The 13,928-nt window shown below is 39.9% G+C and overlaps 1 protein-coding gene across 1 annotated transcript; it reads right to left on the bottom strand.

Annotated features, from left to right (window-relative positions):
• Nucleotides 1-1,576: 1,576 nt before the first annotated feature.
• On the bottom strand, nucleotides 1,577-13,802 carry TEX29 (testis expressed 29). The gene is made up of 3 exons (XM_087967282.1): nucleotides 11,613-13,802; nucleotides 5,750-5,860; nucleotides 1,577-1,721 (listed from the first exon to the last, which is right to left on the bottom strand). Exons 1-3 carry the CDS (start codon nucleotides 11,791-11,793, stop codon nucleotides 1,648-1,650), a joined length of 366 nt encoding a protein of 121 aa, XP_087823408.1. The 5' UTR covers nucleotides 11,794-13,802; the 3' UTR covers nucleotides 1,577-1,647.
• Nucleotides 13,803-13,928: the final 126 nt, after the last annotated feature.

Consider the following 13,928-nt stretch of genomic DNA (forward strand, 5'->3'; position numbering starts at 1 on the left):
TACTTTGTTGTTTGTATGTATACTGAGAACTTATGTACCAGACAAATTCTGTTCTGTTCTAGTCTAGTCCAATCCAGTCCATACTCTACCCTACTCTACCCTACTTCTACCCAGGGGCTACTTAACTATTTTGGGGGGTCCAAACATCAAAATAAATGAGAGTGTAATGCATAAGTTTGAGGCTTGTTTTGTTCATATACTGTGAAGATAAGGGGAGTCCTACAATATGTTTTAAATTTGTTAAAATATACTGTAGGACTAGCAATGCAATCTTCATGGTTTTCTTGCCTCAAAAAGGATGAGAAATTGGTCTGCCACTTTTTATCAATATTGAACAAAACTACATAGCCCCGGAGTCTTTGGTTGTTATTCCACTGCCATAAAATATGATTTTAAAATTATGCATCAGTTTGCACATTACTTTAAACAAGATCCATCAAGATATATGATGTGCTTGGGTGGCCTAAGGTGCATGTGGCCTTCAAACCCATGTTTTTCTGAGCTGTACAATCTTCTTTAAATGTGATCACCAACAATTGGTGACATGATTTCCCACTATTCTGAGACATGCAACACATGGAAACTCTAATATAAATTGGGACTGCACAGATAGCTCTTGACTTACAACCATTTGTTCAAAGTTACAACAGCACTGAAAACTTAGCAATTGGCATGTATTTATGATGGTTGCAGTATCCCGGGATCATGTGATCACCTGTTGTGACCTTCTGGCAAGCAGAATCAATGGGGAAACCAGATTCATTTAACTACCATGTTATTAACTTAACTACTGCGGTGATTCACTTAACAATTAAGGTAAAAATGGTTGTAAAATGGGACCAAATTCACTTAACAACTACCTTGCTTAACAGTAGAAGGTTTGAGCTCAATTTATAGGACTACCTATACATTGCTTTGGACCTAAAGGCAAAAATGTTTTTGTGATATATATATATGGACACTCAAATAATATCTCTCCTTCAAATAACTGTATCTCTTCCTAGCATTGTGTGGCAACTGCAACACAATCCCAGGAAAAGACACATTGGTTTAAGTTGCACAGGTGCTACCTGTGTGTTCTGGTCCAGTACTTTTTTGCATTTGAATTGGGGGTACTTTTCTGTGCTTGTATAAACTCTAAAATAATTTTAGAGTTTAGTTAATAATTAAATAATTAGTAAATAGTTAATTTTATAAAGTAACCTCTCCATCACACTTGTTTGATTACAAAAAAAACCCAACCCCTACCAAAATCAATTTACATGACATAGGCCTTGTGCACTTTACATCATTATCTTGCTCTTTGTGGCTTTCAACTCTCTTATGTGCAGCCTTAGTCCCTAGTCTGGTGCATTACAGGAATCAAGCATTTATGCTTAAATAAAGATTTTCAATAAAATAATGCAATAGAAATTTAATATAAATGTATATTACTAGACTGACCTCTTGTAATATTTTAAAACGTCCCTCTATAAATCAGAATCCATCAATGTACATATGTACACATAAACAAGAGTAAAAAATCCTTTCCTCCTCTGCACTGTATATACCCTTAAGAATATTTTCTTCATTCCCCCCCCCTGGAATACTGCCAGCAATCCATGGAAGGTCAACTTCTGAGCAATCAAGCCTACTTAAATCATCAGCTTACCTTTTCAGCATAAATAAAGTGAACACTGCCAGTATAATAACTATTAAGGCAATAAATGCTTTCATATAGCCTAAAAAAGTGGAAAAAAATAACAATTTATTCAACCCTCAAATAAGATAAAAATATATATTTAAAAATTTATTATAAGTACATTTAATACAAACACTTATTTCTAAAATATCAGCAGCTTTTAATGACTGTATCACTACTTGCATCAAAATAATAATGCTAAAATAATGGTCTGTGAATGGTGATGTCATCACACAAATGCCATGATTAAGTTCTTGCATCTCAATGTCTAACCCAAGTACATAACCCAAGTACATAATTTGCGAAGTATCATCCATCATTGCACAACTAAGGATGGACATGACAACCTGGGGGATGGTTTTAAAAAGCCAGAATATTCCACTCAATTGTAATATACTTTCCTTTATTTACTGATTTGAAAAGAGTGGAAGATGAAAAAGAAACCAGCAGACCTGCATGTTAGTCTATGCATTACAAAAAGTTGTGTTTTAAGACACCCTCTATTTGAAGGAGGATGAAGTGTACCAATTTAAAACCAGACAAGCATAAAGGAGAATAATATTCCTAATTTTGCCAGCAGGTATTCAGATCTTCTGAATGGCTGGCTAATTCCTTTTTTACCCAGTTTTGTGAATGACATACAAATACACACACTAGATCAGCAGTTCTCAACGTTTTGTATTTTACCATTCCAGATCATAGAACCTGGGTTCTACCAATATTGAAACAAAGGCTCATTTTTTAAGAGAAAGTCCTCCTAAAAATGAAGGCTAATCAGAATAAGGTTATTTTATTTCATTCCTAAACCCAGACATTCCAAGGCTCCTCCACCCCTGGACTCCAAGAAACAAACTTGGAGATGGGATGGTTCCCTTCCCTCTTTCTCATTGGCTCTTGAAATAAGGAATCACAACTCATCTCAAACATTTCTGCAAATCATCATAAGATTATTCTGGTCTCCTGTATAGTGACAGAGGACTTTCCCAGGACACAGCTAAAACAGAAGCTATGTAGATTTAATTCTGTTTTGCAAAGCCCATTTTCATTCGCTTTAAAAGTATTCTACAAATTTCTCTCATTAAATTGCAATACAGCCAAGGTATCAAGTGTGAGTGCTTCTTAGGTAGTTTATAAATCCACTTGACTTGTCCGCACCTTGGCCTCACCTGAACTGCTGATTATGGATCTTTATATTAAGTTCACAGCCTTTTAATCTGCCAGACTCAAGAAAAATAATAATATATTTGTTCTACAGCATTTCTAAGCCATTTTGAAGACTCTGGGGAGTTTAGAGAAAATGGAGGTGCTACCTTAATAACATAGTACCGTATTTGCCGGCGTATAAGACGACTTTTCTGCCCTAAAAAACATGCCTCCAAGTGGGGGGGTCGTCTTATACGCCGGTAAATACATTGTCACTCGGTGCAAGAGCGACGGGGGCGGAGCTCCGCAACTTGCGAAGCCCCTTCAAGCCCAGCCGGAGTCTCTCTTCCTCCTCCTCCCACCCACCCACCCACCCTCCGCCTGGCTCGGGGCACTTGCGGAGGCCAATCTGGAGGTGGGGTGGGGGTGGAGCGGGAGGGTCTCTGGCGGGGCCGCTTCGCCCAGCCAGCCCCGAGCCGCGTAATGGCCCAGGGAGTGGGGGGGGAGAAGGTGGTGGGGGTGGACTGTGGCGCCTCTCCTTCTGGGCAGCGGGGCGGGGGGCGGCAATTTGCTCCTCCCGCTTCTCCCTCCCTCTTTGAAAGACCGGGAGGGCTGTGCTTGGGGCGGGGGGGATGTCCTCAGGAAGTTCCTGATGGGACCCCGCTGGGCAGGGCCACCCGGCTCCCGAGCTGCTTTCCAGGGTCCCCTTGGGAAGAAAAGGGTCCGGTGGGCGGTGGAAGAAGGCGAGCGCCCTCCTCCCGCCCCTGTCCCGTCCCGTCCCTCCTCTTGTCCCCTCCTCCCTCCCCGCTTAAGAGAGAAAGATCTGCCTCCCCTGCACCGAGCTTCCACCCGGCGCCGCGTCTCCCAGCCAGCGCGCTGCGACTTGGGAACCGGCCAAGCGACTTTAAAACCGAGCGGAGGCCAGAGATAGCCGGAATTACCCTCCACACCACACACACACACACACAGAGAGAGAGAGGGGGGGGGAGTTGGCAGCTGTCCATCCCCCACTCTTGGAGTCCCGATGGCACGCACGCGGGGGCTGTCACAAAGAAAGGGAGAGGAATTGAGTGCCAGCCTGAGAAAGGCGAAGCTGCCTCTCTAAAGCATTTTGGTGGCTTTGTAAGTTTGGGGGAAAGGGGTTGGGGGTGTCAATCAAGAATTATATCCAGAATACCCCAAGTGTTACAACTTACCGTATTTGCCGGCGTATGAGACGACTTTTTGCCTTGAAAAGCATGCCTCCAAGTGGGGGGTCGTCTTATACGGCAGTATATAACAAAAACTATATTTTGAGTGGAAATGTTGGGGGCTCGTCTTATACGCCCAGTCGTCTTATACGCCGGCAAATACGGGTAATTAATTCCTTAAATCAATAAATAGGGCCACATATTTTTCTTTCAAATATTATCAAATATTTGGGCAGCAAATAAATGTACAAGTTCTTTAGAATGTTATATTCTGTACCCTTTCGGTTTTGGCTAATAAATAATTCAGAACCATGTTGGCTTAAATGGCTGTTTGCTTATATGAAATTGAAGAATCTCTATCATGAATCAGATACAGCATTCTGTTCATCCAATGCTTACAAAGCAAAAAGAGAGAGAAATGCAGTAGGACGCTAACCAAAGCTGCGTTCATAAAGTATAAACAAAATCTAATTGTAAAAATTATAACCAAGAATTGCTGGCCCACCCATTATGTCCTTCACCCCAGCCCAAGTAAAAATGGGCTTTACTAGACTGAGCTTTTTTTTCTAACTCTGTGCCTGGCAAACAAAGAGCTCCAAAAGAGAAGGTTATCTACTTTTAAGTAAAACTCTCTTCATGCCTTCCTTCCCAATGTGAAAGATCTAAGGCATTGACATATCTGGAGATTGTGATGTAGGGTGTTTATGAAGTTTTGCTCTCATTTGCAAAAGTGTATGATAGTTGTTTGCCTGCTCACTAGTAATCTTCCAGAAAAGTAAAATGTTTTAACATCTACTTGCTTTGAGGCAACACTGGTTCCTCAGAGAGAGAAGTGCATTTTGAAAAGAGGAAAGAGGGAGGAGAGATGAACATTGTTTACCTTTTCTAGCTTTGTGTTGCATATTTTATGTCTTTTTCATTTTATAACAAGATAAATAACTCAGATATCTAAAAGTTCTGACTTGTTCTGAGAGAGAATTATGAATACCAACTCAGAATAATTTTCCTCAGTTTTAAGCTACATAACTCTGGCTTCTGTTGTATATCTCATTAAAAATGGCCCTTATTCACTACACATGTTAATATATGCCCTGTATCAATGGGGTTTAGGACCTATGTTTGTAGTCATCCAAAAGTTGTAGCTGTTGTACAGTATAAAAATATATCTGTTGTTTTAAATTTAAAGGATACTTTAAAATAATTCCTTTTTTTATTTATACCCCATCTTAACTACTTTTACAAATAAGTCAAGGTGGGGAACATATCCGACAACACCTTCCTTCTCCTGTTTTCCCCACAGCAACAATCTTGTGAGGTGAATTGAAGTAAGAGAAAGTGACTGGCCCAAGGCCACCCAGGCTTGGCTTTTGTCACTAAAGTGGCAGAAGAACTCCTGCATTTCCAGTTTTTAGCCTGGTGCCTCAACCACTAGACCAAAGTGGCTTTAATATATATTTATATTGTACAATTTGTCTTCTTCCTTTCTGATAAAAGTCCACCTTTGTTCCCCTTAATGTCAAATCTGTTTTCTACTTGAAACAACAAATAGCATTAGATTCATTTGAAAAATTAGCAACCATACTAAGAAGTTGCAAGGGTGTCTATAGAGAGACAAGCCATGTACATCATGTAACACGCAAATAACACAAATATTTGTTGCCTTTTGCATAGTGTCGTGATATCACTGTACTTTTTATCAAATGAATATTGTTGAACTACTTTGACAATTACTTACTTGGTATAGCTTTCTTATAGCATGTCTCTTTGTGGTAACAGCATCCTAGCTCTGTGCACTCAATCCTTGATGCATTTGTCTGACACACTTCATAAAAAGGAAGTTCACATACTTCAAAAAAACAAACAAACCCAAAGTTGTATACTTTATATATAAAATTCACAATAAATTGAAAGTAAGAGATCTATCAAGCCAATTCTAAACTATGGCGTCATTTTATTATGAATTATATTCAGTTACCATAAAACCTATGAGCTCTCAGTAAACATTAATACATTAGGATCCTCACAGAATTATTGAAGGAGAAGCAATAGTGATTAAGTGGAAGGCCATTAATATATGCATTTCACGAGACAACTGTGGTGCAAGTGTTTACTGATTGTCTAAATGTAGAATATTCCACATTTTGCCCAGGAATTCAAGACAGCATATATATCACTACCTCCTCTGACTTTTTACCATAACTAAGTTATATACTATCAAGAGAGCACAAGAAGCAGGAACACTGAACTGAGAGCCAAGTGTATGAGCCCAAATCATACCATGTGATTCCATGGCTAAAGGTAGGTTTGAATTTAGGTTACCCATGTTCAATAATCCACTGTCCCACCCAGACTCCTCCTGGACCCACACCTTCTGCTTGAGGAACAGAGAGCTGGTGTGGCTGGGGAATGAGCTTTGCACAATTTAATTTTGTGCACCAACTGGGCCCCTTTCTGGATCAGTAGGCCCGGTTAACAGTCATTCATGCCTTAATCACCTGCTGGTTGCTCTACATGGGTCTGTTCTGGAAAACCATCCTGATACTAGTTAGTTCAGAATGCAGTGGCATTCTGGGTTTTTCTTGCTCTGTTCACATGATACAACTACTCTACAACTTGCATTGATTCCCAATTGCTTTCCAGGTACAATTCATGATGCTAATTATCACCTTTAAGGCCACCAATGCCATAGAACCAGGTTATTTGAGGAACTGCCCTCTCACAGGGTTTTTGCCTACTCTATATGCTCTGATAGAGAGGGTGCAGTTCAAGTCTTTTCAATTGAAACAATGTCATCTTGAAGGTCCCAGAAGGTGTGCATTTTCAATAACGGTCCCTATCAGTGGTGGGATTCAAAAAAATTTTACTACCAGTTCCGTGGGCGTGGCAGGGGAAGGTTACTGTAAAATATCCATTCCCTCCCCACCCCACTAACCTGCTTTCCAGCTCTGTTCTTCTGTGCAGGGAAACAAAAGAAGACCCAGCCAATCAGCTGGGACTCGGGAGGCAGAGAATAGATAGGGGTGGGGCCAGTCAGAGATGGTATTTGCTGGTTCTCCGACTTACTCAAAATTTCCACTACCGGTTCTCTAGAACTGATCAGAACCTGCTGAATACCTCTGGTGCCTATCTTATGAAACTACTTATTGATGTCTGCCCCAAGGACTATGTTTTCAACAGTAGCTTCTATGTTTAGGGCCTACAATTCCAAATGCTTTGGGTGCATGTGTGGGCTCATACACAGCATTCAATCACAACTCTTTAAAACAGACATGTCATTTCCAGGACTCACACAACAGTTGAAGAGGGAAGGAAGACGCATAATCCTGGGAAATGATATTGCTGCTTTAAAGAGTTGCCAACAGGTGCTACTAGAGCACTCTGCTCTGAGGCCCGTTTTTCCTTTCAAAGCTAAGGTATGACAAAGGCCTACTATCTGGAGGCAGCTGCAAAGGTGTCTGCAGCAATGGTCATTCAGCTTCAAAACAGTACATACAATCAGACAAAGTCCTGCCTTACCTAGTATTATTTTTTTCTTTGCAAAATTGCAATTACTTCAGTTATATATTTGCTAAGCTTTATTGTATTCTATTCTTGTTATGATTGTATTTCATATGTTGCAAACTGCCCAGAATCCAATTGGATTGAGGTAATGAATAAATTTCAGAGAAAAAGAGACAGAAAGGATCTGCATCTTCAACACTTTTGATTTCAGTGACTGCTAAAAGTTCCAAAGTATTATCCAGTATAACAATCCTGATTAAGACAATACAATAAACTTTCACTTGAAATCAGAGAGGAATAGACACAGAATTTAAATTTCACATCATATCTGCTTTAAAATATTGTATGTACCCATAACAAAATTTAAGGCCAGAACTCATAAGAGGAACATACATTACTCCTTATTGTAAAAACTTGTAAGAATTTGTGTGCTCTTCCTATTTTCAGAGCTTCAACTTATTTATGGTAATTCAGATTTTTAGGTAATTACCACAAGAGAGCGCTCCTCAGCAGTTTATAATATCTGAAGAAGTTAGTCCACAGATCCTAACTACTCAAAGGGTGTCAATGTTAAAAAATGATGGAAAAATATTCTGAAATCATTATTCATAAACCACCAAGATCATAGCAATTTTATAGAATATATACGCAATATGTTAGAAGTAAATAAAATGTTACTAGGAAACAACTTGCATTTACAACTATAAATTACCAAAAGCAGATGCAAACCTTTCACTGATATACAGATAACCTACAACCTACAACCATTTATTTAGCGACCATTCAAAGTTACAGTAACATTGAAAAAAAGTGTCTAATGGCCATTTTTCACATTTACAATCATTGCAGCTTCCTCCTGGTCATGTGATCAAAATCCAGAAGCTTGGCAACTGGACTTTAGAGGAGGGCGTGGGGATGAGTCAGGAAGACACCAAGGTGCAGGGAGTGATTGGGCCATGGGGAGGGGAGAGGCCAGGAACCTCAGAGAGGCCTCCAGAAAACAACCAGTTGAGCACCAGGCTAGAGAAGAAAGGGGAGATGCAGTTGCAGCTGCAGAGCTCAGGCACCCAATTAGAAGTGCGGGGTAGTGAGGGAACACCGCTGCAGCTGGTCAGTGGGGAGGAGGAAGAATTGCCTCCGTCTCCAGATCCCAGAGCATGCAGGACTGAATGGGGGGGGGGACACTAGAGGAAGGTGAAAAGATAAAGGTTTCAGATTGGAATGTGTCCCACCTTGCAACAGAGGTTGGCGAGGCTACTAGCAAAGGCAGCCTCGCTCGTCCTAAAGGGCTTACACTGGCTGGCACATGAAGCAAAGTGACACTGGAAACAACTCGAACAACTCGTCTGTTTCCTGTTGTTCATGTGTTCTGCCTTTCTGGCTTCTGCTTCCAGACCTGTGCCTTGACCCTGTGACTGGACTTTGGACTTTGCATCTTGGATTTTGGACTTGGACTTGGGTTTCATGTATTGTGCTTGGAGTGTAAGCTTGTAACTGGGCTTCAGACCGGGAGTGTTGACTTACAGACTTATTCTTTGTCCTCAGACTTGAGGTTGGATTCATTGGGTTTTGTGTTTGTTTAATGAGATGAGCCCTGGAGAATAATATTAGGGGCTTGAAAAGCCTCAATAAACTATCGTGGTGTGCAAATATGTGAGTGTATTACGGTTGTTATACCGTAACAATATACAATAGTTAACTTCACTTAACAATTAATCAAAATAAGGCAGTGGAAGGCACTCCAGCCTGACAGCTTTGTGTTTTCATCTTCCTTTAGCTTTAGATGAATAGTTTTTCCCTCCAACTCTGGATGGGGGAAAAAGAAGAATCTCCAAGTAATGAGCTATAGTGGTGAAAGCAAATGCTTCTTTTCAGTGAGATATACTAAATAAGGCAAATTTGTTGTACCTAGTAGCAATCCAACACTTAATTTTAAAGAAATTCTTAATTCTTTGTTTTTGTTTAATGTAAGAGTAAACAACAAAGTCCAAATGAATACCTGAAACATGAGAGCAATATAAAACAAACCAATCATACACACGAAATACTGTTTCATCAAAACAGGTTCAGGCTCCTAGGGAGATTCAACAATCTGTATATGAACAAAATGCTATCACTCTATATTTTAAATTACAAATTACAGATAAACATAACCTAGTAAATGAAGGCAGAAAGATTCTTATCAAAGGTAACCTTACAGATAATAGATAATCAGAGTTGGAAGGGACCTTGTAGGTCATCTAGTCCAACCCCCGCCCAAGCGGGAGACCCTAAACCATTTCTGACAAAGGGCAGTCCAGTCTCTTCTTGAAAGTCTCAAGTGATGAAGCTCCCACAACTTCCGAGGTTAATTGTTCTCACTGTCAGAAAGTTTCTCCTTATTTCCAGGTTAAATCTCTCCTTGTTCAGTTTCCATCCATTATTCCTTGTCTGGCCTACAGGCACTTTAGAAAATAGCTTGACCCCTTGCTCTCTGTGACAGCCCCTCAAATATTGGAAGACTGCTATCATGTCTCCCCTGGTCCTTCTCTTTACTAGACCAGCCATGCCCAGTTCCTGTAACCGTTCTTCATATGTTTAGTCTCCAGTCCCCTAATCATCCTGGTTGCTCTTCTCTGTACTTTTTCTAGAGTCTCAACATCTTTGGCAACACCTTGCCAAATTTCTATAGATGAGAAAGGCAAAATAATTCTTATCAAGTGCTTTTCATAAAATACTTGCAGGTGAGCCTAGCAGAGAGTAAATTGGTACATGATTACCCATATTCTTTGACACATTATGCAAAGTAACATACCAATAGGAAGAAAGTGTTACTATTGCTTTAGTCATTATGCTAGTGTCAGTCTCAATCTTGATAAAACATCCATCCATACTGGCATTTATGTAAAACATACTCAAGCCCAGAATCTCAAAGAAAAATTAAAATATAAAACAATTAGCTCTTCATTTATTCATCTTGGCTTTCTAAACATATTAACAAAATAAATTTTAATAATATATCTCTATGTACCTTCAAATTTCTCACTGAGTCATACAATTACTTTAAAAAAGCTTTTTATTTTATTTTTTGGAATCTAAATTAAAGATCAATCAAACACTCTCCATATACATGAAGAACAATCACATTTAGAGTTTTTGAACTACAAAAATGGACTAATTATTTAAGGGGACTGGTGTTAATAACGGGATACCAAGTGTATGAAGCTGGGACAAGAGTGATTACTAATAGGGGGAGAACATAACATTTGACACACAATGTAAGTGAAATAATGAGATATATCCTTGTTAAACCCAGATGAGCTTAGTTCTTATAGCAATAGCACGTAGACTTATATACTGCTTCACAGTGCTTTACAGCTGTCTCTAAGCAGTTTACAGAGTCATCCTATTGCCCCCAACAATTTGGGTCCTCATTTTACCGACCTTGGAAGGATGGAAGGCTGAGTCAACCTTGAGCCTGTGACACCCAAACTTCCAGACTGCTGGCAGCTGGTGATCAGCAGAAGTAGCCTGCAGTACTGCATTCTAACCACTGCGCTAAAGCAGCTTTTGTGGCACTTATTTTGTATATAAAATAAATAAATAGGTTTGGCCATAACTTTGATTTACTGCAAGGCAGCATGACATTTTATAAGTGTTCCTGCACACTATTTTATGCTTTTTTATACACACAAACCAATTAAATACTATTTACATATTTCTTCATAGAGGGTGTGTTAATATAAAAAAGCACTAATATACTTTCCTTTGTAAGGCTGGCAAGGCTGCTTTTATTTTTGCTTTATTTATCAAATTTGCAAGGTCACCTGACTCTACAGCAATTCTAGGGAGCAAACAATATTAAAAGCAAATTGATAATACCAGAAAAATAGAAGATATATATACAAGTCTTGCAAAGACTGCAGCTGTTTGAACCCTTTAAGGATAGTGCTGTTTGTCTCAACATCTTTTGCAAAGCATCTTTTTGTAACACTTTACCCCATCCTGCTATTTAATACATGAGCTTTGATATATATTATTGTTCAAGTTGCTACTATAAATCATCATAATAAGCATTCAGCTACCACAGTGCCAACAGTCATCAGTTCCAAACTTACCTGAAAAACCATAGCGAAGGAAGTTACTTCTTTTTTCCAGCTGAAGAACCCTTGACGGTGACTGTGTTGCACTGTTGAACTTAAAGGACAATTTAATGCATGCACCTGAAGAAAGCCACAGTAGGCAAGGTACTAGAAAAATAAACAGTTGATTCTGGTCCTGTTTTTCTATACATTTCATTAATGAGGTTATTGAGATCAATCTATAAAAAAAGACCTAATATAGCTATGAATAAAGAGAGATGGGGTGGGGGCATGGAGTGGCCAGTAGCTTACTTTCAGAAAGACTTGGCAAAATCAGTATTTCCATTTACAAATAGTAAGTCAGTCTAAAGAGTATAGCCATACAATTGGCTCATCAACTCAGTCTACTTAGTCCCTCTCCTACTATGGTGTGGAACAGAAAATGTAACTGAGACATCACAGTTCTGTTTTGTGTTGTCATTAAACTGGTCACCAAGGGAACTGATTATTGAGAAGACAGAATGCAAGGGGAAAAATGAAAAACAGAAAGAGGGTCTGGTTTACTCTAAAAGATGTAGAATAAAATGTGCTGCAATTAGAAGTCTCTTCTGAGTACATCAATACATTATGAATATGACCTGGATAGTCTTAATACGAACTTGTGAATCAGTGATTTGGTTAAAAGGTTTTTGAAGGAACTTGGCAAAACGAGTAAGTTTCATAATTAATCCTGAAATTCACTTATCATGTGTATTTTCTAATATAGATAAACTGATCTACCATGTGATTCTGGGTTATTCCTTAGCTATGACATTTTTACTGCATTGTTGGATCAATGGTACTTAACAGTATAAGAAAATGCTTTGGCTAAAAATTAATAACTTCTAAAAACACTACAGGTAGTCCTCAAAATAAAACTGTAATGGACCTTACGTATTAGGGTCACATGGCTTGACAGCCATTAAGTGAGATGCCCTCACTTAAGAGGTGGTATTCAACAGGTTCTGACCAGTTCTGGAGAACTGGTTGCAGAAATTTTGTAGTAGTACTATTTTTGTAGAAGTAGTTCGGAGAAACTGGCAAATACCACCTGACTGGCCCCGCCTCCATCTATTCTCTGCCTCTCGAGTCCCAGCTGATCAGCTGGGTCTTCTTTTGTTGCCCTGCACAGGAGAACGGAGCTGGAAAGCAGGTTAGTGGGGAGGAAATGGGATTTTGCAATAACCTTCCCCCAGGAGTGAGGTGGAAATGGAGATTTTACAGTATTCTTCTCCTGCCACGGCCATCAAACCACGTCCACTGAACCGGTAGTAAAAAAAAAATTGAATCCCACTGTTAGTGACCACCCCCCTTCTGTTATGGCTGTTAAATAAACATGTGAGTTGTTAAACAAAGTAGCAGGTACCTCGTCATGGGTAAAGGAAGCCCTGAGAGGCCTAGTGCAGGCTCAGGCCCCCACCTACCCTAGGCCTCTCTCTCCCCGAGGCATCTGGTGTTCCACTCCCTGCCTCTTGGGGTCCCTGCAGGCTTTGGCCTGCTGCCAACCCAGCCGCCCAAGGCAACCTAAAGCCAGACAGCAGTATTCTTATGAGCCTGTGTTTTAATGAGGGAGGCTCTTTAAAAAACAGAGCCAACCACAGACTCACGAGAATACTACCTGCTTGCAGAATAACATGAGGTTGCCATAAGCAGGAAGCCTCTGTAAGAAAAGTGAGCCTAGCATTGAATCAGCTGGATGCTTCTGCAAAAACCAGAAAGATAAGATGGGTGCTGTTGGGCCCTGGAGCAGGCTGAGGAACAGGCTGAGTCCTTCAAGTCCCTTGGGTGGTTTAATGGAAAGTAGGTCTCAGCCTACAGGCCGCAACAGTCCTCCAAGGCATCAATAGCTTCTGCTGTCCAACTTTAGGATACCTTGAGTGCTGGATGACCTGGACTGCCAGGTTGGGAGCAGGCCAAAGGCTGATGGTGGGATGGGGGGTTGCTGCAGTATCCCTGTGGTTGGTCATAAGGGTGAACATGTGAGTGCTGCAGTGGTTATAATTTTGAAACAGCGTCAGTAGTTTTGGGATGGGTCTGTCATAACTTCCAATGGATGTTAAGTGACCAGTTGCATCTGTACAATGAAGGACAATTGCCCCCACTCCAAACAGATTAGTTTGTCCTCTATAGATGTCATTTTGGACACTAATAATTAATACAGATAAAGAACATCTTTTACGTCAAGATTTTATATACATAGGTCAATTATTATAATTTTTGCTCCATATTCTTCTTTTTGTCTTGCATCTTCAATGTTGTCATCATTATCATAATCAAATCAAATGAAGCTTGGACAAAATTTCTCAGCATCTA

This window comes from Notechis scutatus, chromosome 5 (assembly GCF_049901735.1).
Source record: "Notechis scutatus isolate UNSWTSFEM ecotype Mainland chromosome 5, rNotScu1.2, whole genome shotgun sequence".
Lineage (NCBI taxonomy): Eukaryota > Metazoa > Chordata > Lepidosauria > Squamata > Elapidae > Notechis > Notechis scutatus.